Here is a 23,371-nt window from a genome sequence, read left to right on the forward strand (position 1 = left end):
CAATCCCCAGAGCAAAACGGTACAAATATTTTTTTCTGTAGGTCGTTCTTGAGTAGTTGTAGGATCGGGGATCTCATGGTACAATTGGTAAGACGGTTGGCTTTTCGGCGGATAGATAATTGACTTAACTCACAAGAGTTCGAGTCCAGCCCGGTGCAATGATCTGTAGAGGAATTCTGTAACAGTATGACAATGGCATATGACAAATTTGAAATTTTTTATATGATAAAGTCAAAATAAAATAATGGAAAATCAGATTTATATAAGTTAAGGTAAATTAAGCTAATTCAAAACCTGCTTCAAATGGAAATTTTTCGCTACTCCAAATGGAAACGTCACTGTTTTCATGATAAATACAGTACTAAATTAATATATTTTCTGTACCACAGTTTCATTATTTAGTTAATTTTGCTCCAATTAAAGCGAAAATCCATTTATATTCACAAATTTTAATTTGTTAACTTCTCATAAAAATTAAAAGTGTATCTTTTCACCATCGAATTTTTCTTCGATCTACCATGTTTTTCAATGAAAAACAATGAGGTGACTCTTGTTTATTCGTTTTGTTTAACATTTATGTCATTTCTGGCTAATTTTAGTTAAATTTAAGTGCTAATCTTTATTGTTAATGGTACGTGAAGTTTTCAAATGAAATAATTACCTATTTCGTGAACAAAAAGGGTTTTTTTCTGAAGTGTCTGCAAATGCTTCAATAGGAAACCCCGGAAATATAATTTTTGGAGAGATTTTCTTATTGTTTTAGATGGGAAAGGAGAAAAGACCAGGAATAAGAACAAATCTTGCACTCAAGAGCAACTCAACAAGGTTTTGAAAGCCTGTCGTCGCGGTTTCACTTATGCCCTAGACACACTTATGACTAAAGTCCAGAGACGACTAAGCTAGTTTATAGCCAAGTCAGTTCCTGACACACTACAAATGAAGCTTAGTATTCACTGGTATCCACAAAACATAACTTTCCTGGGTTTTTATACAGATATTTCTACTGAAATGTACTAATACTCCTCTGAAAATGAAACTATTTGTAATATCATGTCTCAGTACATGATATAATAGTCTCCAATAATTATTGTTAATTAGAATTATTTGTGAGGTGGAAGCTAAATCGCGACTTAAGCCAATTTTGGCTATTCTAGTGAATAATTCTTATTGTTATACGTGAATTGTGAAGTAAATTTAAAAGTAGTTTCATTTTCAAAGGATTACTAGTGCATTTCAGTAGAAATATCTGCATAAAACCTACGAAAGTTATGTTTTGTGAGTGCCAGAAAATGTTAAGGCTTTGTTTGTAGTTTGTCAGAAACTGACTTGGCTATGAACGAGCTCAGTCGTCTCTGGACTTTAGTTGTGTGTCCAGGGGTGACATGATAACTTATTTTCGATACTATCGACTGTCGATTCTGAAAAATTTAAACGATAGCAGGACTTCATGTAACTGAAACAAATATTTATAAACTGTCACATTCTTGTAAGAATGTCACAATGAATGGCCCAACAATGCATAAAAAGTCGACACTCACTTAATCTACGAGATATAGATTTATCGACACTATCGATTCGATAGTGTCGAAAAGTTATCATACCACCCCAGGACATTACATTTGACATCTAGATTTTTGGGACGAGAGTACCCATAAAGTTTGAACAAGTTTTTTTGAAAATTTAACAAAAAAAATTGTTTTTCGAATTTATGTAATCTGTAATTGTTAGTTATCATACTTATTGACCCCGAGAGGTTTTTCCTTATTCTGGTCTAGAAATATCAAAAAAGTCACAATATCTGCAAGGAAGCAGAAAATCGAAAATTCACGATTTTTGACCAAGAATATCTTAGCTCAGGAGTTAATTGGGATCCTGCAAAAAATATCCTAGATTTGGACATCCTTATAGTTTGTAATTATCCAGAAGAATCGGATTTTTATCGATTCTAAATAGTCCAAGAAAAATCTTTTTTCCATGGATATCCAGAGTCCCAAAGGAGACAAAAGAGTTAAGCGTCGCAGGTAAGAGGTAGCTCAGAAGAAGATGATTTTATCAAAGCTTTTCGCTCTGACTCCAAGGCTTCTTTAGTATAGTAAAATCTCAAAATTTTCCAGCTTTCTTAATGCAAAGCACAATAAGGCACTGAAAATAATTCACTTTATTTTTAGTTTTTGGCGGTAGAAAATTCTTTCTAGTCTCCTTCGGTAAGTTTATTCTTGTGAAAACCAAACTCTTCTGGTTTGGACTTGTTTCGGGGTTTACTAGAACCATGTATCTGACTTGTAAGGGTTTAGGAAGACTTATACAAGAATTTAAACTCAACGTTTTTAAAGAGGTCTAATTGAAAAAACAAATCCTTAAAGTTTTAACACTGCAAGAATATTCTGATTCTTAGATATTTAAACCCAATTATACTGGAATTATAATAACGTTTAAAAAATTCCCTAAAAAGTCCTGTTTTACAATAAAAGACTATAAGAGCCTCGACAGACCTGAGGATTAGCCGGGAGATGGCTTAGCGTAATTATATTCGAAATATTTATTAAACTGTATTTCCATCATTTTCCACTAAGTCGTCTATCGGCTTAAGCCGCAAGTGTGTCTAGGCTAGGGCATAACTTTGTGTACTAAATTTATCAGTGAAATAATTTACTTTTAACAAATTCAACACATCAAGCACAAATAGGAATTGTTTCAAAGAGTATTTAGGTCAAAATGGAACAAATATGAAATTCAAATCATATTACGGATAGAATCTTAACAAAAACAATAAATCAGCGAATTTTCTTGGGAAAATAGTTGCATTTCTTATCTCTTTATATTTGCTTTTCTCTCTGTTTGTGTGTGCCAAACAAAGGGAGAATTTATTGCTGATTTTCTCAAATGCGCATCTCATGAGACAAGAAAGATCCTATTGAATGAAGAGATTAAGAGATTTATACCTACCGTCCTTCATCTCTTCCAGTTTGCACTCCCCTGGGATTTGTACGCCTGTTTGGCGTCGTGGGACAAGTGTTGGTGAAGCCTCACTTACTGCGGGACGTCAATGAGGAGTTTCATGCCTTCAATCTGGAAGAGGCAAGCGTGAGACGCAAATTGGCCACGGCCAGTAATCACGTGGAACCACCTCCTGCAACCTATGATCCGCTCAAGGTGCAGTCTGATGGGCTGTACCAGAGGCGAATCAATGGGAATAGCCATGAAGAGCATGAGCTCAATGAAAGACTGAGAGAGTTAGAGTCTGATCGACGAGAGTTGGATAAATTGCGCTCTTCGTCGGCATTCCAGAGGAACTTTGTCTATCCCATTGCCATGATTCTGCTGCTCTTTCTCACCGGTATCACGGTGTTGCTGGTGGTACAGAATACATTGGAGCTGCTGATTGGCATCAAAGCGTTGCCGCTCAGCACGCGACAATTCACATTGGGAATTACGTCGTTGTCGAAGTTAGGGCCACTGGGAGCGGCCCTGGAAGTTTGCATCATCTTCTATTTGGGTGCAACATCTTCAGTGGGATTCTACACGATGCCCTTCATGCGCCACGTGAGGCCACGGAGGAGGAAGACCTCCCTGTCACAGCTCATTGTCAATTGTGCAATGGTGCTCATTCTCAGTTCGGCGCTGCCCCTGCTCTCCCGGATTTTGGGTGAGTCTTCTCAATTTATTCATTATTATTTTTTAATAGAAGTCGTTTTAACTTAAATTACCTAATATTTTTATCAAGTACATAATACGATTGATAAACCGTATTATGTGCGTTTTTACTGAAATTTTGGGAAATTTTAGAAAATCTTTGATTACCTTTCTATACGCAACTAATAATTCTTTGCGAAAAATTATAGTTTTCTTTAACAAATAAAAATTTAATTGACTTCTAAATGTTGTTTCCCAAAACAATTCAGTTTTTTATAGATATTTTTTCGCTTGACAGTCAATTTTTTTTAAAGCCAAGGCTTTTGGTAAGGTTCAGCGTTAACTTTTTCCAGACAGTAACATATTCAGTGAGCCAATTTCACGATTCTTTTAACGAAAAACGTCTGCTCAGGAATTAATCTGGCTTCTGAATTAATAGCCTAGATTTGGGCATTACTTAATCATTTGTAATAATCTACAAGAATTTGATCTTCGTCGGTTATAATCATTCCAAAAAAAATGTTCTTCCTAGAGTATATTCGTTATTTTCTTTAGGTATCGAGAATTCTAAAGGATGCGAAAAAAAAATAATCCAGAAACAGCTAAATAAAAAAGGGTCTTTTAGGTTCTATATTCAACTTGTTGCCTATTTTACATTACATTAATTTTAAGCTCAAAACTTGTCCTAAAAGGTTGTAAAACCAATGATAGTGACGTTCTTAGTAGTATTTCCTAAAACTTTGTGAAAAACAAAATTATATTCAATTCCCCAGAGGTATTAATGGTCCATCTGGATCCCGTATCCACGACGAAGTTTCAAGCCACCTTACGATTTTAATTCTTGAAATTGAATCCCACCTTCTGTGGTCCAATGTGAAGTGAAACCTCGTCAGATTGAGCCGATCGGGCTCAAAAGGAGAATGGTCAAATCTGGTCCCGAAATCGCCACGAACGGGACCTATGTCAAAGTATAGACATTGGTATTGGTAACAACAACTTTTGTTCTAGGACCAATGTTATAAATTATAGAGGAAAAGTTCTAGAGCATAAAAACTATTACTTAGAAGGAAGAATGGTCAAAAGTATATGGGCACTGGTTCTTATCCAGAAATGAGAATATGTGTATTTTGTAGATATTGATATAAAAGACTAAAAAATTACCGGGAGCCAGGACCATGAACGCTGGGAGTCCATAAGAAGCCTTTATCCTTCCGAAAAATTGTTATTTTACCAACAAAAAGAACTGCTAAAGCGATTTTAATGAAATATGGGAGACCGGGGAGGTTTGGGACACTTTTTCATATTTTGACTTTGAGACAGTATTCCAAAAAATCACGATAGCGTATCATAATTTTATGCGGTCTATAGGATACTTATGGGTATTGACTTTATAAAAAGTACTCGATAAAACTTGGAAAACAGCTGAATTTTCTTGGAGAAGATTATACATTTAACTTGACGTTTTGGCCCAAACCTCTCCGATTTGGGGCAGCATGGGACACAAAAGGCGATGTTTGGGACGCATTTTTCCTCGCATAATTTGCAATATTGGAGCACATTAATTAATTTAAAATACTATAGAATAAAAATATTTCTAATCGAAATAAAAATGTTTAATCTCTTATTTTTCATACTTAGAAATTAATTATCAATCTTATTTGTTCAGTAAAGTCATTCATTGTTAATCAATTATTTCTTCTTCTTCAGTGTTTTCTTCTTATTTGCCATCCTATAGCTTTCTTTCCTTTTCTATTCTGAATATTGGAAACATCATTATCAAATTCCTCAAACGAGTAGGTTCTTTTGACACTATTAGTTTTGAAATTATTTAGGGATTAATAATTGATTTTACGACAACAGCATGGTAACTGTTTTTCCTTGTTTATCTAGGTGAACTCTTGTCTCACCTTTTCTGAGGACCTTGTGAGAATTGTAGAGGATATTTCTCAAGAAATTTTTCTTTACAGAATATTTTTTATCGGGATTATACAAAGGTCGAATATCCTCAGGAGAAGAAATTATTGATTCCCAAGACTAATGGCGTCTACACACTCGAGCAATTTATGTCCATATTGAAGCAAATTCCATACGCTTGTGTAGGAAAACTCTTCAATATGGACATAATTTTCTCTAATGTGTAGGGGCCATAAAAGAAAATTCACTAATAGGACAAAAATATGACTAATAGGAAAACTAAAAGAAAATTCACATTATTCGAATGCATGAACATTTGAAGGGAGAGCATTTTCCCCTACAGCTCTGGGATTCCATCCTATGATGTCAAGTCAATATCATCAGCATAGACTAATAGCTGCGTGGATTTATTAAGAATGACCCTGCCCTCTTGCTCACCATAGAGTCACGGATCGCTTTCTCCAATGCCAGGTTGAAGAGAACGCACGAGAGTCCATTCCCCTGTCTGAGCCCATTGTTCACACGGAACTCTCGTGACTATGATTCGTTCGCTTTAATTTTCCTCCTCACATCAGACATAGTCATTGTAGTCAATCTTATCAATTTGTTCGGGACACTTCCGATAAAAAATCCCATTACAAACTATAATAACGCCCAAATCTAGGATATTTTTTTGTAAAACCTCGATAAATTTCTGAGCTAAGATATTTTTAATAAAAGGGGTGGCAAAGCGTCCGAGCCTTTGCGGGCTGCTCGAACTCCCGAAAAGAAGCTCTGTCTTATATTCCTTTTCGCAAATTTTTCTGGTGCATATAAAATTATAGTTGAATTACATTTGTCTATAAATCACCACAATACCAGCTTGAAGATGAAAATTGTTCAAGAAGATGGTTTCAAACAATCATTAACCTTTTAATTAATTAATTGAACAAATCGGGTGAAAATTAGGCCTTTGACCTTAAATAAAATTCAAGATGCCGATTTCTCCGGTGAAAGGTGTTTAAGGATGAAATCGCTTCTTGGAAATTACAAGGGGCCAACTCACTTTTTGGCGATTTTGAGATTTTAATGCACTCAGACGGAGAATTTAATAAAATTTCAGATGATATGAGTCAATAAATTTCGTTATTAGAAAAGTTTTTCAAAATTTTACTCTTTATGATTGCTTGCGCGGTTTTGTTTGAAGTCAAGGGGCACAAAATAGATTTATCGTTCAATTTTTGTGAAACAAGGGACTAACTCAAGCAAGTTGATCCCGTGTCATTCTAATTTCATGAAAATTTGCGCGTCATTTAGAATGACAAAGAGCTAAGTCATAAAAAAAAACATATTTGGAAAGGTAAAAATATGTATGTTGCGATGTTTATAATAATGCTCATACAAATAGAAAAGAATTAAATTGTTTTTATTAATATTACTTAATTGAGATAATTATTCATACAAAGTTGAATCTTTCATGCTGTCTCCTGAAAAATGGCTCAGATTGAGTTGGCCCCTTGTAATTTTCAAGGAGCGAAATGTTCAGCTGGATTAACTACAAAACATATAGAAAAATCATTTAAATCGCTAGGGCCAATTTTTTTTGCAAAGTCAAAAAAACATGTTTTTGGAGGGGATTAAAGGGGTGGGGGGTGATTTGGGTAAGTTAGTTCGCTAAAGAATGCTGACTTGTAGAGGGGTCAGCGAAGACCGGAAGTCAATATCTTTTACCGTTTAGCAGCCAGGATGGTGAGAATTTGAAAAAAAAATTGGATTGTGAAAACTTCTCTCTCTCTCTTGGAGTTTGAGCAGTTAACTCTTTCCGGATCGCAGCATTATGCTGCAAGCCAATTTCACCATTTTTTTTAACTCTTTGGGACTCTGAGTACCCAAAGAAGCATATGAATATTCTATGAAAAACAATGTTTTTTAATTATTCAGAATTTATGAAATTCCGATTCATGTGGATGATTACAAACTATAAGGATGTCCAAATGTAAGATACTTTTTCAAGAACCTCAATTATTCCCTGAGTTTAGATATTTTTGATTAAAAAATGGTGAAATTGGCTTGCAGCATATGCTGCGGTCCGGAAAGAGTTAAAAAACATTGTTTATAATAGAATATTCATATGCTTCTTTGGGTACTACAGTCCCAAAAGAGACGAAAGAGTTAATTGAAATTTTGAATTGATTTGATAAAACTTTATCTAAATAATAAAATTCTCCGTTCTCTTTTGTTGCAGGCATATCAAACTTTGATCTTCTGGGAGACTTTGGTGAGATCGAGTGGCTGGGCAATTTCCAAATTGTCTTCCTGTACAATTTGGTCTTTGGCACAGCCACGACGCTGTGCATCGTCAATAAATTCACCGCCACCGTTCGACGTGAGCTGTGTGCACGGTTAGTGGAAAATTATCTTCTCGTTATCAATTATGTGTCTGTCATTAATTGAAGAGAGAAAACACTAATCGTGTAATTTGTGACTCACGTGTATGGCACCGAAGATGCATTTCTATGTCGTAGTGTAAAACGATAAAAGATTTATTTATTTAACTTCGTGATTTTTTTTTTCATTCTAATTTTTGCAAGACTTTCCCGTGAATGTGAGTGTGAAGATTTTTTTTTTATTTTTGCAAACCCTTTCACGATAATTTCAAGTGAAATAAACTGCTTAAGAATTGGAGCAATGTTTGAGGAAGAAAATGTAGATTTCAATGATTTACATGGCAAAAAAAACACCGTGAAATATACTTAAATGGATTAATTTATTGTGAGAAGATTTTGCTTTTACTTTTTTTTTAATTTTTACTTACACTTTATTTCATTTTTGATAGCACACAGCTTTATCTTTTTGCACTTTTTGGCTACTTCGGCTTCTTGTTGGCTTTTCTGTGTTTGATGGTTTTAGTTTTCTAATCCCAGGGGGTTTATCTCTTCATCTTCTCTCTCTTTCTCTCTCTTTAGATTGAAGTCCCTTTGCGGGCTGTAAAAGGCATCGGCTTCAAGGAGATTTTCTAATCAGCTGCAACGCCATTTTTTAGAAGCAATAAGTGCATTTTCCTGAGGCACAGAATCCTTTCTTCTATTTTTTTTTGTTCATTCTCTTCAAACACTTCTGGCCAGAAGAATATTCTCGAGCCACAAACACCAAAGATTTTTTTTAGTAGATTTTTCAATTTACGTATAAAATACACAGAAATTATTTTGCCACACGATTTTTTGTCGGATCTCATTTAGAAGATATTCCTGCAAATTGGACAAGTCGATTTGTTGCTAGTGCTGAACCATTTGTACAGACAGGGTCCATGGAATTTCTTCCGACACGTCTTGCAGGTGAGTTTGGGCAACTGACAAGTATCCTGATGGATGACACTGTAGCAGACATAGCATTCCTCCACTCCTTCAAATTTCTTGTCCAGATTGCGTTTCCACAGCGAAAGTCCGTCATTTATTGTGCCATTTTGGTGCGTAAGGAAAATTGTCAGTTGCATCACCACGACCCTGGATTGCAATCTACCCCCAATTTGCTTATTTCCATCCACTTTAACCGGGCCCAATGGGTAGTTCTGTGGCAGCGTCACTGTCAGTTCCAGTCGAGCATCGTCTATTGAGTAAGTGGCTATGACTTCGCGGGTGCTCGTGTGTACACTGATCAGCATATTTTCCTGTCGTCTGGCTTCAGAGAGAGCTCGCAGCTCTTCCTGGACCAGAGTCGGGGAGACATAAGCCGTAGTCACTTTGTCCACGAGGAGTTTCTGTCGCGGAGCAAGATCCTGCCACCATTTTCTAGCCAGAACAGGTAAGTAGCGCAGAGTCTGGGCATAAACGTGACACGCTAGACGACTCACAGATACCTGAGGATCTGAGAGAGATAAAAATTCCTGATTAAAATTAACTAATACTAGGGTGGCAGCATTACTTGTGGCCACGTCGAAATTTTTGTTACAAAATAATACCAAAAACCAAAAAAATGTGATGTGCTATTCAAATACATTAAAGGGAGAGATAATCCAAACCGATTTATGTAGGTGAGATTTTTAACGTGACCTCGATTCGATTTAGAGCTGAATTTGGGGAACACCATTCAGTTGTCTTGAATCCAATTCGTGAAATTATACAAATTTTGTATTAAAACCAAAATATCAAAGATTTGGAAGGACTGACAGAAAAGTGATATATGGGTGAAATGTAGACCAGAATGTTCTCTATAATTTTTCCATAAAATAGATCTCATTACAGTAGACTCTCTCTCAATCGGGAATATGGGGCAAAATGTCATCCGGTTTAGCGATAGAATTAAGCGTCAAAGCCTTTGTAAATTCCACAAAAAGCGCTCAATTTTAAAGAATCACAATAAAATAGGAAGAACTACAGCGAATTTGAGCGAATTAGCTTCATAATTAAACGTGAAAATTGTCAACAAAATTTTTCGCCCGATTGAAAAAGAGCCGATTGAGTGAAAGTCTACTGTAATTACTCAGAAGTCGAGATAATCGAGGTTGTTTGTTTCTGAACTCGTTTTTTCGACCAGAGCGCCCCAAGTGTTCATTTGATGAACTTCAACTATATCAAAGAATTGTTGTATTTTGTGAGACTTTCTATTTAAAACCCTATTTTAAGTGTCTTGGTCGAGAAGAAGTAGTCAAATTGGCATCTGAGTGGTTTCAAAGCGTTATTATGGGAAAAGTCAATTTTTCACACTTAACTCTTTCCGGACCGCAGCATATGCTGCAAGCCAATTTCACAATTTCAAAAATTAACATTGCAAAAATTAACATTTAACATTGCCACCAGAGAGTTACCGTTATGATGAAACCAACAAATATTTGGGTTTTAAAGTGGTTATTGCCAAGGAAAATGGGCATGCTAGTGCCTTTGCCATTAACAAATGTTGGCGAGACAAGTACACTCGAAATGAGATAGTCTTGGAGCAATTTGGAAAGAGATGCATCGCCTATTGTGGAAGTGCGAAAATCGCAAATGATTTGACATCAAATGAGCAACTCATCGCTTCCGGATTCATTGCCTACATTCCGCTATACTACGTCGCTACAGCTGCGATTGTCTGGAACGTTGACACTGATAAGACTGAGGAATGGATATTGGACAACATTGAGGTTCCCGGAGACCGCAGAGTCCTGAAAGTCTTCCGATTGAAACGTAAAATAATGACAGACGCTGGAACTCCAGAATGGATTCCTGCAAATCGAATCAAAATCTTCATCGAAGGATGTGGAACTCCCCAGAGAGTCTTCTTTGAAACCATTACCTGCCAAGCCAACCTCTTCGTGAAACGATACACACAGTGTGGAAATTGTTTCAAATTCAATCACACCGCGAAAAAATGCATTCGTGACAAAATCTGCAAAGGATGTGGACGTTTTGCCCATGATGGTTCATGTGACTATATCAAGTGCGCTGGATGCGGAGGAGATAGTCACCCAACAACTTCACCCAACTGCTCGGCCAAAATTCGTCAACGAAACATCAACCATGCGATGGCTACCGAGATGCTCTCCTGGGATGAAGCAAGCCGAAAATTCCCAACAAGTCCACGAAGCAATGTCAACACCACCTACGCCAGTGTTCTAAATGCAAACCCTTTTGCTGCTTTAACGATTGAGGATGACGACTTCCCATCTCTACCTGAAGCAAGGAATAAGCAGAAGAAACACCAAATTTTCTCAACCATGAAGAGGAAGAACACATCATCTGGGTCTCAGCCAAAAATGACCCTCAAGGCAGCTAAGAGAATCCGAAATGAACAACAAGCTGCAAGTCAAATTGAAAGCACATCAATGCAGGGTGTGGAAGATGAATCTTCTTCTCAACACTTTACTTCTGCAGAGCAGCAAGAAGATCTTCAACAGAAGCTACAAGAAATGCGCCAGAGGCTTCAAGATAACAACAACAGTGAATCTGGTGGGTTTACTTCCAGTCAAACACACCAGGAACAATTCTTCCAGAGGAACTTCCAACCAGTAGCCGAACATGGCTACACTCATCCTCCTCCGGGAGGATCCTCCCAAGGGGCTGCCGGTGGCGGCCCTATCTGACTCCCTCATGAGGGAATATCCGACAACTCAACAGTAAGTCAGACCGAACTTAATCAAGATTTTTCTATTTTACAATGGAATATAAATGGCTTTTATCGCCATTTAAGTGATCTAAGAATAATTATAAATAGAACCAACCCAGTTGTAGTCTGTATACAAGAAACTCTTTTAAATAGAAAACGAGATCCAAAATTTAAAGGATATAATATTGAATATGAAAATTATTATGAAAATGAAATAGCCAGTGGAGGAGTATTAATTATGATTAAAGAGGGTTTCTCATATCGAGTCCTAGATTTCAATACTGAATTACAAGTAGTTGGAATAGAAATAGAATATCCATATAAAGTGAATTTAATTTCAATATATTTACCACCAGGCCCCATGAACAAAAATGATATAAAAAACTTAAAAGATAATTTAAATGATCTAATTAATCAAATTCCCACCCCCTTTTTGCTAATGGGAGATTTTAACGCCAAAAATCCTATCTGGGGAGGAAGCAAGTTGGATAAAAGGGGAGAAATTATTGAAAGTATTATAGATCATCATGACTTAATTTGCCTTAATGATGGCTGTGACACTCACTATTCATTAGCTTATAATAGTTTTAGCTCAATTGATTTAGCCTTAGCTTCACCTCAACTAGGAGGAAAAGTTGAATTTTCATGCTTAGGAGAAAATGGTTCTGATCATTTCGTAATATGTAACAAACTCTTGGGTGCAAAAATAAATACTTCTAAGAGAGATAAATTTAATTTAAAAAAAGCAAATTGGAATCATTTTCAGATAAATATGCAAAATAATGAAATAACTGAAATATCTCCAGTAAATAAAATAATTGAATTTCAAAATCAAATAATAGAAAGTGCAAAAATCGCAATTCCTCGCACTGGAAATAAAATTAATAAACCTACTTTGCCTTGGTTTGATAAAGAACTCAAAAATCTAGTTAAGAAACGCAATAAACTCTGTAACAAAGTGCAAAAGAATAAGAGAAAAGGTATCAGTTGTGATAGTATTATAAAGGAATATAAAACTTTGAAAGCAGAAGTACAAAATAAATTGAGAAAGGCCCCACATGAATGTTTTCAGAACTATGTATCTCAAATTAATATTTTCACTACTCCTACTGAAGTATGGGATATGATAGGAAGAATATTGAATAGACGTAAATCAAATACAATAAGATATTTAATAATTGATGGAAATACTATTGATAATCCAAAGGAAATTGCCCAAGTACTTGCTAAACAATTTTATAATAATTCCTCAGATATGAACTTTACAGATTCATTTCTTAAACAAAAAAATCAGAAAGAAAGTCAAAAAATTGAATTTTCATGCGATAACTCTGATCCTTATAATCAAAAATTTGAATTTCATGAGCTGGAATATTCTCTTAGTCAATGTGGAAACACTTCTCCTGGAGAAGATGAAATTTGCTACGATATGCTTAAAAATCTGAGTTTCACAGACAAAGAGAAATTATTAGACATAATAAATGATATTTATTTGAGTAATACTTTTCCTGATGAATGGAGATTGGCCATAATAATTCCTATTTTAAAGCCAGGTAAAAACGCAAGTGATCCTCTGAGCTACCGTCCTATCTCACTAACATCATGTGTTAGTAAGCTTATGGAGAAAATGGTAAACAGAAGGCTTAGTTTCTATCTAGAAGAAAATAATATCATTTATCCATATCAGGCAGGGTTTAGGAAAAAAATGTCAACCATTGACCACGTCGTACGACTCTCATGTGATATTCATGATACTTTTGCAATGAAAGAGCACCTAATAGCCGTATTTATGGATTTACAAAAGGCGTACGACATGGCATGGAAACATGAAATTTTGAATCAAGTTAAAAAAATAGGAATAAAAGGTCACTTAGCCTTTTATATTAAAAATTTCTTAAGTGACAGAGTTTTTAGTGTAGCAGTAGGAGATCAAACATCTGATATATTTCCTTTAAAAAATGGAGTCCCTCAGGGAGCTGTAATTTCAGTTAATTTGTTTCTTATTTATATAAATTCCATAATCCCCTATCTTCCATCAAATATCAAAACAGTTATTTTTGCAGATGATATAACAATTTATAAAAGTTCATCAAATATAGATGACATTCAAAATGATCTTCAGTTAGCCTTAAACAAATTAGAAGAATGGTCAAATGATGTCGGAGCAGTATTTTCTCCCAGCAAAACAGAAGCAGTACATTTTCATAGAAAAAGAAAGTATAGTGAAAATCCTTGTTTAACTATTTACGACAAATCTATTGATTATAAAGAATCGCATAAATTTTTAGGAGTATAACTTTGATAATAAACTAAACTGGAAATCCCATGTAATGTACATTAAATCCAAATGCAGTAAGAATTTAAATATTATAAAGTGCGTTTCAAATCATAAATGGGGAGGAAATAGAAGAACTTTAATAACTTTATATAAGTCGCTAGTTTTATCTCAGCTGGATTATGGTTCCATAGTTATAAGCTCCGCATCCAAGAACATTTTACAAAAACTAGATCCTATACACAACTCCGGTATAAGAATGTCAATAGGAGCATTTAGATCTAGTCCCATAAATAGTATTCTATGTGAATCCGGAGTTTGCTCACTGTATTATAGAAGAAAGTTACTTACTTTACAATATGGAATCAAAATTCTTGGATTAACTGACCATATCAACCATTCTCTATTTGCAGATTTAGATCACACTGTAGCTCAGAGAGGGGTAATTGCTGAATTTAAATCACTATGTCATGAACTAGAAATTCCAATTGAAAAAATATCTAAATCTAAGAGAGTACAATGGAATCCTCAATGGCCAAACTCTATTCAAACGGAAACAAGCCTTTCAAATTTTGACCAAAGTGACAAGTCCAGATATAATTATGAACTAGATAAACTATTTAAAAAGTATAAAGATTGTGATATAATATTTACCGATGGATCTAAGACTGAAATGTATACAGGATTTGGAATTATTTATGAAGAAGACATATCGCAGACCCATCGTATTCCTCAAGAATGTTCGGTTTATTCAGCTGAAGCATATGCTATTAAAACGACTTTAAGTACTATAAAATCATCTGAGTCAAATATTAACAATAATATTGCAATATTTTCTGATTCACTAAGTGTAGTTCAATCTTTATCTTCATTAAATCCTACAAAGTCATCAATAGTCATAGATATAAATCTTCTTGCCCGAGAAATAGATTCAAAAATATTCGCAATTTGGATACCAGGCCATTATGGCATTCACGGAAATGAATTAGCTGATCAAGCAGCGAAACAAGCCTCAAATGAAGAAATTGATGAGACCTTCCTGGTTCCACCAGATGATCTAAAAGCTTTAGCTAAACAGAAAATCATGGAAAAATGGAATCAAGAATGGCTGGCTTCAGCTGTTTATCCGCAAACTGGGTCAGCTAACAAATTGTCGAAAATCAAACAAACAGTTGCCCAGTGGGCGACTTCAGACAGACATGTTAGACGTGAAGAAACAATATTAACCAGGATAAGAATTGGCCATTCTAAAATCACTCATGGTTTTTTAATGGAAAGAAATATTGCTCCGCCGGTCTGCGACACATGTCCAAATAATCCAGTAATTTCTATTCATCATCTAATTTTTGAATGTATAAAGTACGAAACAGAAAGAAATTTACACAAAATAAATCCAAATCCTAAAATAGCACTAGCAGATATTGAAAATGAAGTACAAAAATTACTTAAATTTGTAAATTCAACTAATCTCAAAAATATATTGTAATACATATGTATGAAGTTTACTACGGGAAACCATCCACTGGATGACGTCCCGTTGACAATAAAGATAATAATAATAATAATAAAAATCAAAGCAACCAGTGAAACACTTTTCGGCAATTCCGGACAAAATATGCCTCTTTCAAAATCTTCAAGTGTAGAAAAGATGCAAAATGAAGTGGACAGAGGAACACAAATTCGGCAAGAGCGGAAAGTCACCGACGTCCAACCCATCTATTCCCCCATGAATATCGAACCCTGTGAGGTGATAAAGCTCATTGAGCAGAAAATAGTTACTCCAGAACCACCTCCTCCTCCAGCCTGCAATCACTTCACTGGGGTAGGACTTTTTGCTGCCAGGCAGAGCCTATCGATACCCGGAAGAATTAATATGTTAGCAGCGCCCAAGAAAAGACCCGATCCACCTCCAGTTCCTCCAAGTAGTCCAATTATTGCTGTTACTCGGACAATTCCTCCCTGTTCAATGAGAATTAGCAATCTGGCCAAGCCAATTACCAGAAAAGTCCTTCTCACCTGGGAAATACATCAGGATCATCTCTCAGGTGACAAGAAGAAGAACTTCAAGGAACTGCTTGAGGAGAATAATGTCATGACGATTGACAAAGCTAATAAGATTTTGTATGAGCATAGAGAGTATCAGAAATTTCTGGAGATAAAATTAGCAAGGGAGAAACGTAGGGTATTCCTGTCAAAAAGACGAGAATCCAAGAGAGTAGCTGAAAAGATCATCCATGATGTTGCTGATGAAGTTGTTCTGATAAGCACAGTGGCGGAAGAAATAGAAAGGAAATGGAGACAAATGCGTCGAGATCCGGAAAGGAGGAATTTGTCCCATGAAATAGCCAAAGGGCTAGTCAAATTCTTCCAGGAGAATGATATAAAATAAATTTTTCTAAATGCACTTACTTGCAATTTGCTTCTTCTCCATCACACTGAACATTGTTTCTCCGAGTGGTACTTTGGTATCCCAATTCTTCAGGACATCCAGCGGCATCAGCCGGAAGAGTGTTGGCAGGATCACATGTTCAAATTTGCAATCAACTATCCACTGGGCATACAACGATCTCAATTCTGATGGTGCTCGACGGCAGAAGTTCACAGCAAAGTCCCACAGAAGAAGGTACGAGATGGCCTTGTTCCGAGGAAATTCCGGCAAATCACTCAATTCATTGACCTTGAACGTAAACTCCCTCACATACTCAGCAATTCCCTCATTGTGCTGATCAATGTGCCGCCGGAAGAAAACCCCCAGAACATGCCAGGAATTGTCACTCTTTTGCTGTTCCTGCTCATTTCGCCTATTGAGCACTTCCACATCGCCAGAAATGAGGCTGGGCGTTAATTTGTGCAGGAGACTTGAAGCTGCAATGCGCACAGAATGATTCTCATGAGCCAGGCAGGTAAGGCAAAAATCTGTGAGATCATTCTGAGAGATCTTCCCATCGACTTTCTTTCCCACAATCACATAATTCATATTTAGTTCCTCAACGCACGGACTCAGACTGTCCAGCAGGTAACTCTTCCACTTGCTGTCACCTGAAAGGACATCAAAATAAATTGACTAATGGGGAGAACTTGGAAAGTTCTGGGTAATACAATTAGGATACAATAAGTGTATTTTAAAAATTTGAAACCAGGGTAAATTAAGCTAATTCAAAACCTGCTCTAAATGGAAATTTTTCGCTACTCCAAATGGAAACGTCATTGTTTTCATGATAAATACAGTACTAAATTGCTATATTTATATATTTTCTATACCACAGTTTCATTATTTAGTTAATTTTGCTCCAATTAAAGCGAAAATCCATTTATTTTCACAAATTTTAATTTGTTATGCTCTCAATTCTTCCGGTGTTCGTCAGAAGGGTATTCCTCTTTTCAAATTAAAAGAATCTGTTTTTTCTCCAAAGCTTTCAACCCTTGGTATGGGTCTTCTTCAGTGGGTCAGTTTAGAAACTTTTAAATATTTGAAAAACGTCTAACGTCTGACTAAATTTATGCATCGCCACATTCACTCTAACTTTTTTCCGGGGATTCTCTCTGTTTTATTAATTTTAAACTATTTTATTTGATTTTGCTTTTTTAAAATTTTTCTGGTACTCGCTGTGTTAATCTTTCACTGTCGCTTTGTCTACAAAGCGTACGTGAAAGTAGACAAAGCGACAGTGAAAGATTAACACAGCGAGTACCAGAAAAATTTTAAAAAAGCAAAATCAAATAAAATAGTTTAAAATTAATAAAACAGAGAGAATCCCCGGGAAAAAGTTAGAGTGAATGTGGCGATGCATAAATTTAGTCAGACGTTAGACGTTTTTCAAATATTTAAAAGTTTCTAAACTGACCCACTGAAGAAGACCCATACCAAGGGTTGAAAGCTTTGGAGAAAAAACAGATTCTTTTAATTTGAAAAGAGGAATACCCTTCTGATGAACACCGGAAGAATTGAGAGCATAAAGTTCCCCGTCAGACTCCAAAAGAAAGAAGTTTAATTTGTTAATTTGTCAGAAAAATTAATAGTTTACCTTTTCACTATGAAATTTTTCATCGATCGACCATGTTTTCCAATGAAAAACACAATAAGGTGACTGTTGTTTATTCGTTTTGTTTAACATTTATGTCATATTTCTGGATAATTTTAGTTTAATTAAGTACTAATCTTTATTGCTAACGGTACGCGAAGTTTTCAAATGAAATAGGGTCATTTGCCTAAAGAGAGACAGTTTGGAAAGTTGGACAAAGCAGTGTGGAATGTGAGACACCTCCTTAAAAACTTGATAATAAATCAATTAAATATTTAAATTTTCGATAAAAAGATTATTAAACTTTATTTTATGATTATTTCAGAAGTTAAAAATGCAAAAATCGTTATAAAACAATCAAAGGGTGACTTGTAAGAAGAATTTAAAAAATGTATTGCATGCGTGATATTCATAACCTTGACACGGTAGTTGTCATTTTCTCTGTTTCTTATGGAAGTTGCTAAGAAAATATCAAAGTGTTTAGTTTGATTTTTCGGCATAATTTGTGAAATATTACACTATGCAACACGGTTTTTGTCTCAGAAGTCTCACTCGGTACTTTTGATAGAGTCGAGTCTCCTGATTAAGAATATGGTTTTGGTTTTGCACAATCACGTCACAATTATTTTTATTAATACTTTTATATTTTTTCTGCTTTGCCTTACATTATCCTTTATATCACAGGTTCTAGCGAACAGAATTTAAAAGGTGTGGGTCCATTGGAAAGGTCATTAATTGTGCTTCAATTTTGAACAATACAAAAAACTTTGTAAAACCACTCCTTCAGTGTGTAAAATTGGAGTTTCACTAAGAATTACAGAAAAAATGGTCTTTGAGTGAGGTTGTAAAAAATTGTATAAAATAAACTAAACAAAATAATAAAAATCCATTGACACCAGACGATAGGCACCATTTAGGACTACAATTTTGTTCATAGAAGACATCGCGCTATAATCACTCTAAATGCCTCATTTGTTGGTTTTTGTCATTTTCCAAAAATATGAAATACCTATTTTAGAGCAAATTCCCTAAAGATAACTGAGAAAATATCTTTTAGAACTTACGTGAAACATACCTAAATGTTGATATTCTTCTTTAAATTGATCGGGGGACCATCAACATAATTTTCATTTCTATCCCCAATCAACATTCAGCCGCAAGAAAAATCCCCTAAACTCCTTTTGGGATGCTCTTTTATTATAAGTAGAAAAAGTATCAGCGGACATTTCGCGAACATATTTCAATGACTTTAGATCGTACTTTCACTTAAAATTAACCTCTACTAGAAATAGTATTAGATGGATGGATAGAAATAAACAGAAACAAAATTTCTATTCTTAAAAGGTAAACTGAGAGCTTCGTATTGAGGGTTGATTTGGGATGTAAATGAAAATTATGTTGATGGTCCCCCGATCAATTTAAAGAAGAATCTCAACTTTTAGGTATGTTTCACGTAAGTTTTAAAAGATATTTTCTCAGTTATCTTTAGGGAATTTGCTCTAAAATAGATATTTCATATTTTCGGAAAATGACAAAAACCAACAAATGAGGCATTTAGAGTGATCGGAGCGCGATGTCTCAGATGAACAAAATTGTAGTCCTGAGTGTTGCCTATCGCCTAGTGTCAATGGATTTTTAATATTTTGTTTAGTTTATTTTATACAAATTTTTAAAACCTCACTTTAAGACCATTTTTTCTGTAATTCTTAGAAAAACTCCAATTTTACACACTGAAGGAGTGGTTTTACAAAGTTTTTTGTATTGTTCAAAATTGAAGCACAATTAATGACCTTTCCAACAGACCTACACTTTTTAAATTCTGTTCGCTAGAACCTGTGATATAAAGGATAATGTAAGGCAAAGCAGAAAAAATATAAAAGTATAAAAAAAAAATTGTGACGTGATTGAGCAAAACCAAAACCATATTCTTAATCAGGAGACTCGACTCTATCAAACGTACCATGTGAGACCTCTGAGACAGAAAAAAGTTGTCAATTTGTTGCATAGTGTTATTAAGTCCGTAGTGAAAATCGAAGAAAATACATCTATTTAAAAGGTGAAGAAGGTGAAGAAGGATAAGAACAAATCCTGCACTCAAGCGCAACTCAACAAGGTTTAGGAAGCCTTTCGTCGCGGTTTCACTTTCACTGTTTGTCTCCAATTAGAAAATTTCCGTTGTCTCCATTTGGATTAATTTGTTTCCAATGCCAGCATTTTATTCTCGCGTATTTTTCTTGCATTTAAGAAGTTTTCAAATTATATCTAAAGAATTTTCACTAAACAGTAACATTCTAGAAAAGTCAAGGTGCAAATTTATGTAATTCTCTACAGAAAAAAATTTAACTTAATGTGTTGAATCTTCTGTTAAATTTAAAGCATCTGGAAATGGTTTTGAATTAGGACATTTACCCTATCCTGAAAAATGTACATAACTAAAAAATGTAAAATCGAACCAAGAAATTAGGATGTCAACTCAATCGTAACTTCAGAGATGTGGAAATATTTGTACTTTTTTCCGACTGCTTTCAAAGCGATAATTACACTATGCAACAAATTGACAACTTTTTTTGGCACGCGAATCTCACATGGTACGTTTGGTAGAGTCGAGTCCCTGATCAAGAATCTGTTCTATGTTTTTCTCCTATACGTCACAATTTTCTTTAATTAATTTTTTTTTGTTTTTGCTGTTTTGTCTCATTATCAATTATTCTTCCGGTTCTAGTATACAGAACTTAATAAATGGGCATCCGTTGGAAAGGTAAGTAGTTGTGCTTCAACTTGAAAATGATTTGATATTTTTTCAAAAATTCCTTGGGGGCGGAAAAACAAAATCAAACTGAAATTTCTCAAAAATGACCTAAGAAAGCAACTTTTGAAAAATCATATTTTATCACCAATTTTACTTGTGGTAAAATTTTGAAAATCTGAAGTTTCAAGTTTTCATGCTAATTATCCATCTGTCCGTCCGGATCTCGACAGCCTTATAGCCTCTACACACTAGGAGAAATTTCTTTAAAGAATGCCTTTTTAAAGAAAATTTCCCCTATCTTCTACACTCAGCTCTTCGTTATCCGGGTGACAGCTGCCAAACACTGGCGGTTGATGTATTCAAAATTATTTTTACTAAACATGAAGTTTCTTCAGAGTGAATTAAAGTATTATTATCATTGTATCGAAGTTTTTAATACATAATTGTGATAAAAAATGAAACATAAGCATACCATGAAGAAAATTCTCTTGTTCTTTGTCAGACAGAAAATAAATTCCCACAGCACAAAATAGAAAAACCGTTAATCATTCAAAAAACCTAAATGTCATTTTGTCCCCCAGTCAGCCGGATAACGAAGAGTCGAGTGTATATTGCGGCAGACCAGCCTTGGTTGGATCAGTTGCAGTGAATGTGTATTTGTATCGACAGATCTCTTTATGCCGAACTCGTTTCTGTACCAGCCTCTCTTGTTTAGGCGGTTAATTGTCAATGGATTAGGCATTACTTTTTCATCCATTTTACTGGACTAATTCGATACGGCTGCTGAAAAATCTGCAGCTGCCGAGTTTCGAACCCGAGCTCCCCACAGCTCCATATAAACAAAAAAACACTTCGTCGGGGGCTTAAGGTTCAAATCAAGGTAATTTATATGAGCTCCTCTATAATACCTATTTGTGAAACTAATTCACAAATAATAGGCAAAAAAACTATTTGAAATATTTTAACCACTTTAGGGGAGACAGGGGTAGAATTAGCCAGCAAATGAAGCTTTTTTTTCGCGCATGATTTGTGAAAAAATGATAAAGTTTTTCTAATGTTTTTATGTTTCATAAGTAGCATTAAGATATTGGCTATATGAAACAGTGTAGCCAAAGCTCTAAAATCGTTGAGTTCTTCTAGAGAGGATAATGAAAAAAGTATGACACATTAGCTACACCTACCCCGGCCTGGGTAGATTTAGCCACTTTCGGGGTGCTATTTGCCACCAGTTTTCCAGACGAAATTTTAAAACTGAAAATACCAAGTGTTATTTCACTTGATCCACTGAAGTCCACTGATACTAAATATGTAACTTAAACCTAATGAAAAAGACTTTAGCCGACTTTTTTATGACATTTTTGTAATTGCGGCTAAATTGATGAAAATATCCTGAAAAAATCTATTTCACAAATTTTTCATCCGAATGGCAATATTGCTTGGAATATCAATAGTACTCTTTCATCTAACAATTATCCATGTATTAGTGAAAAATCATTGATAGTTTTATCCGGCCACGGAAGAGTGGCTACAACTGCCCCGAGGGCTGTTTTAGTGTTTTTCATCTTATATAAAAAATTGGATAATTATTATCCAAGTGAAAAATATTTTTTAATTAGGTTTATGAAACCAGAAACGAGGTAAAACTATGAAATCTTGACTACAAACTCAGAAAACCAAATGCTGGTCCAAAAACTGAAACATCAAAACTGCAGTTTTATACCCATTTTATAAAAATGCTTCTAAATTGTAGGATAACAGGATCAGACTTATAAATATTTCTGGGAATATGGGGATGTGTTCTTACTTTCATTAAAAAATACTTTGCTCAAGGTACATTTTAAGGGAACCGAGAAAAATCCACTGTCTACTTCTGCCCCTGGCTAATTGTACCCCGGTCTCCCCTAATAGTCTGAGACGATTGGGTATTTCATTTCAAATGAATAAATCTTGCAGGCCTCCTTATTCTCAGCCAGTTTAGAAAGACATACGGAGTAGATTCCTAGGCAATATCTTTAACTTTATTAGAAGACTTTTCTGGGAAATCTTTTTTAAATTATGAGCATGACAATATCAATGGAGCTGCGATCTCTTAACATGAAAAGTATCTCCTAGTTAACAGCAACAAAGTTCCGAACGTGATATTTGCAACTGAAACTATCTACATCAACTGCTGGGAGGAAGCGCATACCCGTAACTTCTATCCGTGATCTGAGTCTTTCATAACTAATATCATAACCATCACAGAAAACAATATTTCGTAAAAATGTTCGTAAATGTAAGATTTCCCAGAAAAGCTATGCAAGCCATGCAAGCCATTGTGAGAAGGCGTCGACCTCGAGACAGACCTAGGACAAGGTGGCTGAATTAAATTCAGAATCTTGCGTGGGAGCGCTTCGGGATCGAACCCGAACGTCTTCCTGAAGTGGCGGAGGATCGACAAGCGTGGGCTGCTAATTTGGATGTCATGGGCCCGCGACCCCAATAGGGATAAGCGGTTGAAAATGAATGAATGAATGTTCGTAAATGTTTGTAAATTCCTACTGGGGACTTACTAAATGTTCGTAAATTGTAAAACCCACAAACAAGATCGTAAAAGTTACACAATTTACGAGCATTTCGTAAGTCTCCAATAGGAATTCACGCAAATATTTACGAATAATTTTATGAAATCTTCTTTTTCTGTGTAAGTTAGATTAGGAAAGAAACAACGTCTTGAAG

General features: G+C 35.2%; 2 protein-coding genes across 3 annotated transcripts in view; one reads left to right on the top strand and one right to left on the bottom strand.

Annotated features, from left to right (window-relative positions):
- The window catches only part of LOC129804763 (protein Lilipod), a 35,917-nt gene extending 27,174 nt beyond the window's left edge, over positions 1 to 8,743 (top strand). The window contains exons 5-7 of one of the 2 annotated variants that reach the window (XM_055852357.1): positions 2,966 to 3,646; positions 7,772 to 7,928; positions 8,493 to 8,743. In XM_055852357.1, the coding sequence (XP_055708332.1) occupies positions 2,966 to 3,646; positions 7,772 to 7,928; positions 8,493 to 8,517 (863 nt within the window). In that variant the 3' untranslated portion in view covers positions 8,518 to 8,743. Of the gene's footprint in view, positions 1 to 2,965; positions 3,647 to 7,771; positions 8,306 to 8,492 lie in introns of those variants that run through there. The other variant, XM_055852356.1, reaches the window with a different exon arrangement.
- Positions 8,275 to 23,371, bottom strand: part of LOC129804741 (E3 ubiquitin-protein ligase listerin) — a 30,174-nt gene continuing 15,077 nt past the window's right edge. The window contains exons 3-4 of the mRNA XM_055852303.1: positions 16,292 to 16,921; positions 8,275 to 9,390 (exon numbers count right to left, since the gene is read on the bottom strand). Of these exons, the coding sequence (XP_055708278.1) occupies positions 8,762 to 9,390; positions 16,292 to 16,921 (1,259 nt within the window). The 3' untranslated portion in view covers positions 8,275 to 8,761. The remainder of the gene's footprint in view (positions 9,391 to 16,291; positions 16,922 to 23,371) is intronic.

This window comes from Phlebotomus papatasi, chromosome 2, assembly GCF_024763615.1.
Source record: "Phlebotomus papatasi isolate M1 chromosome 2, Ppap_2.1, whole genome shotgun sequence".
Lineage (NCBI taxonomy): Eukaryota > Metazoa > Arthropoda > Insecta > Diptera > Psychodidae > Phlebotomus > Phlebotomus papatasi.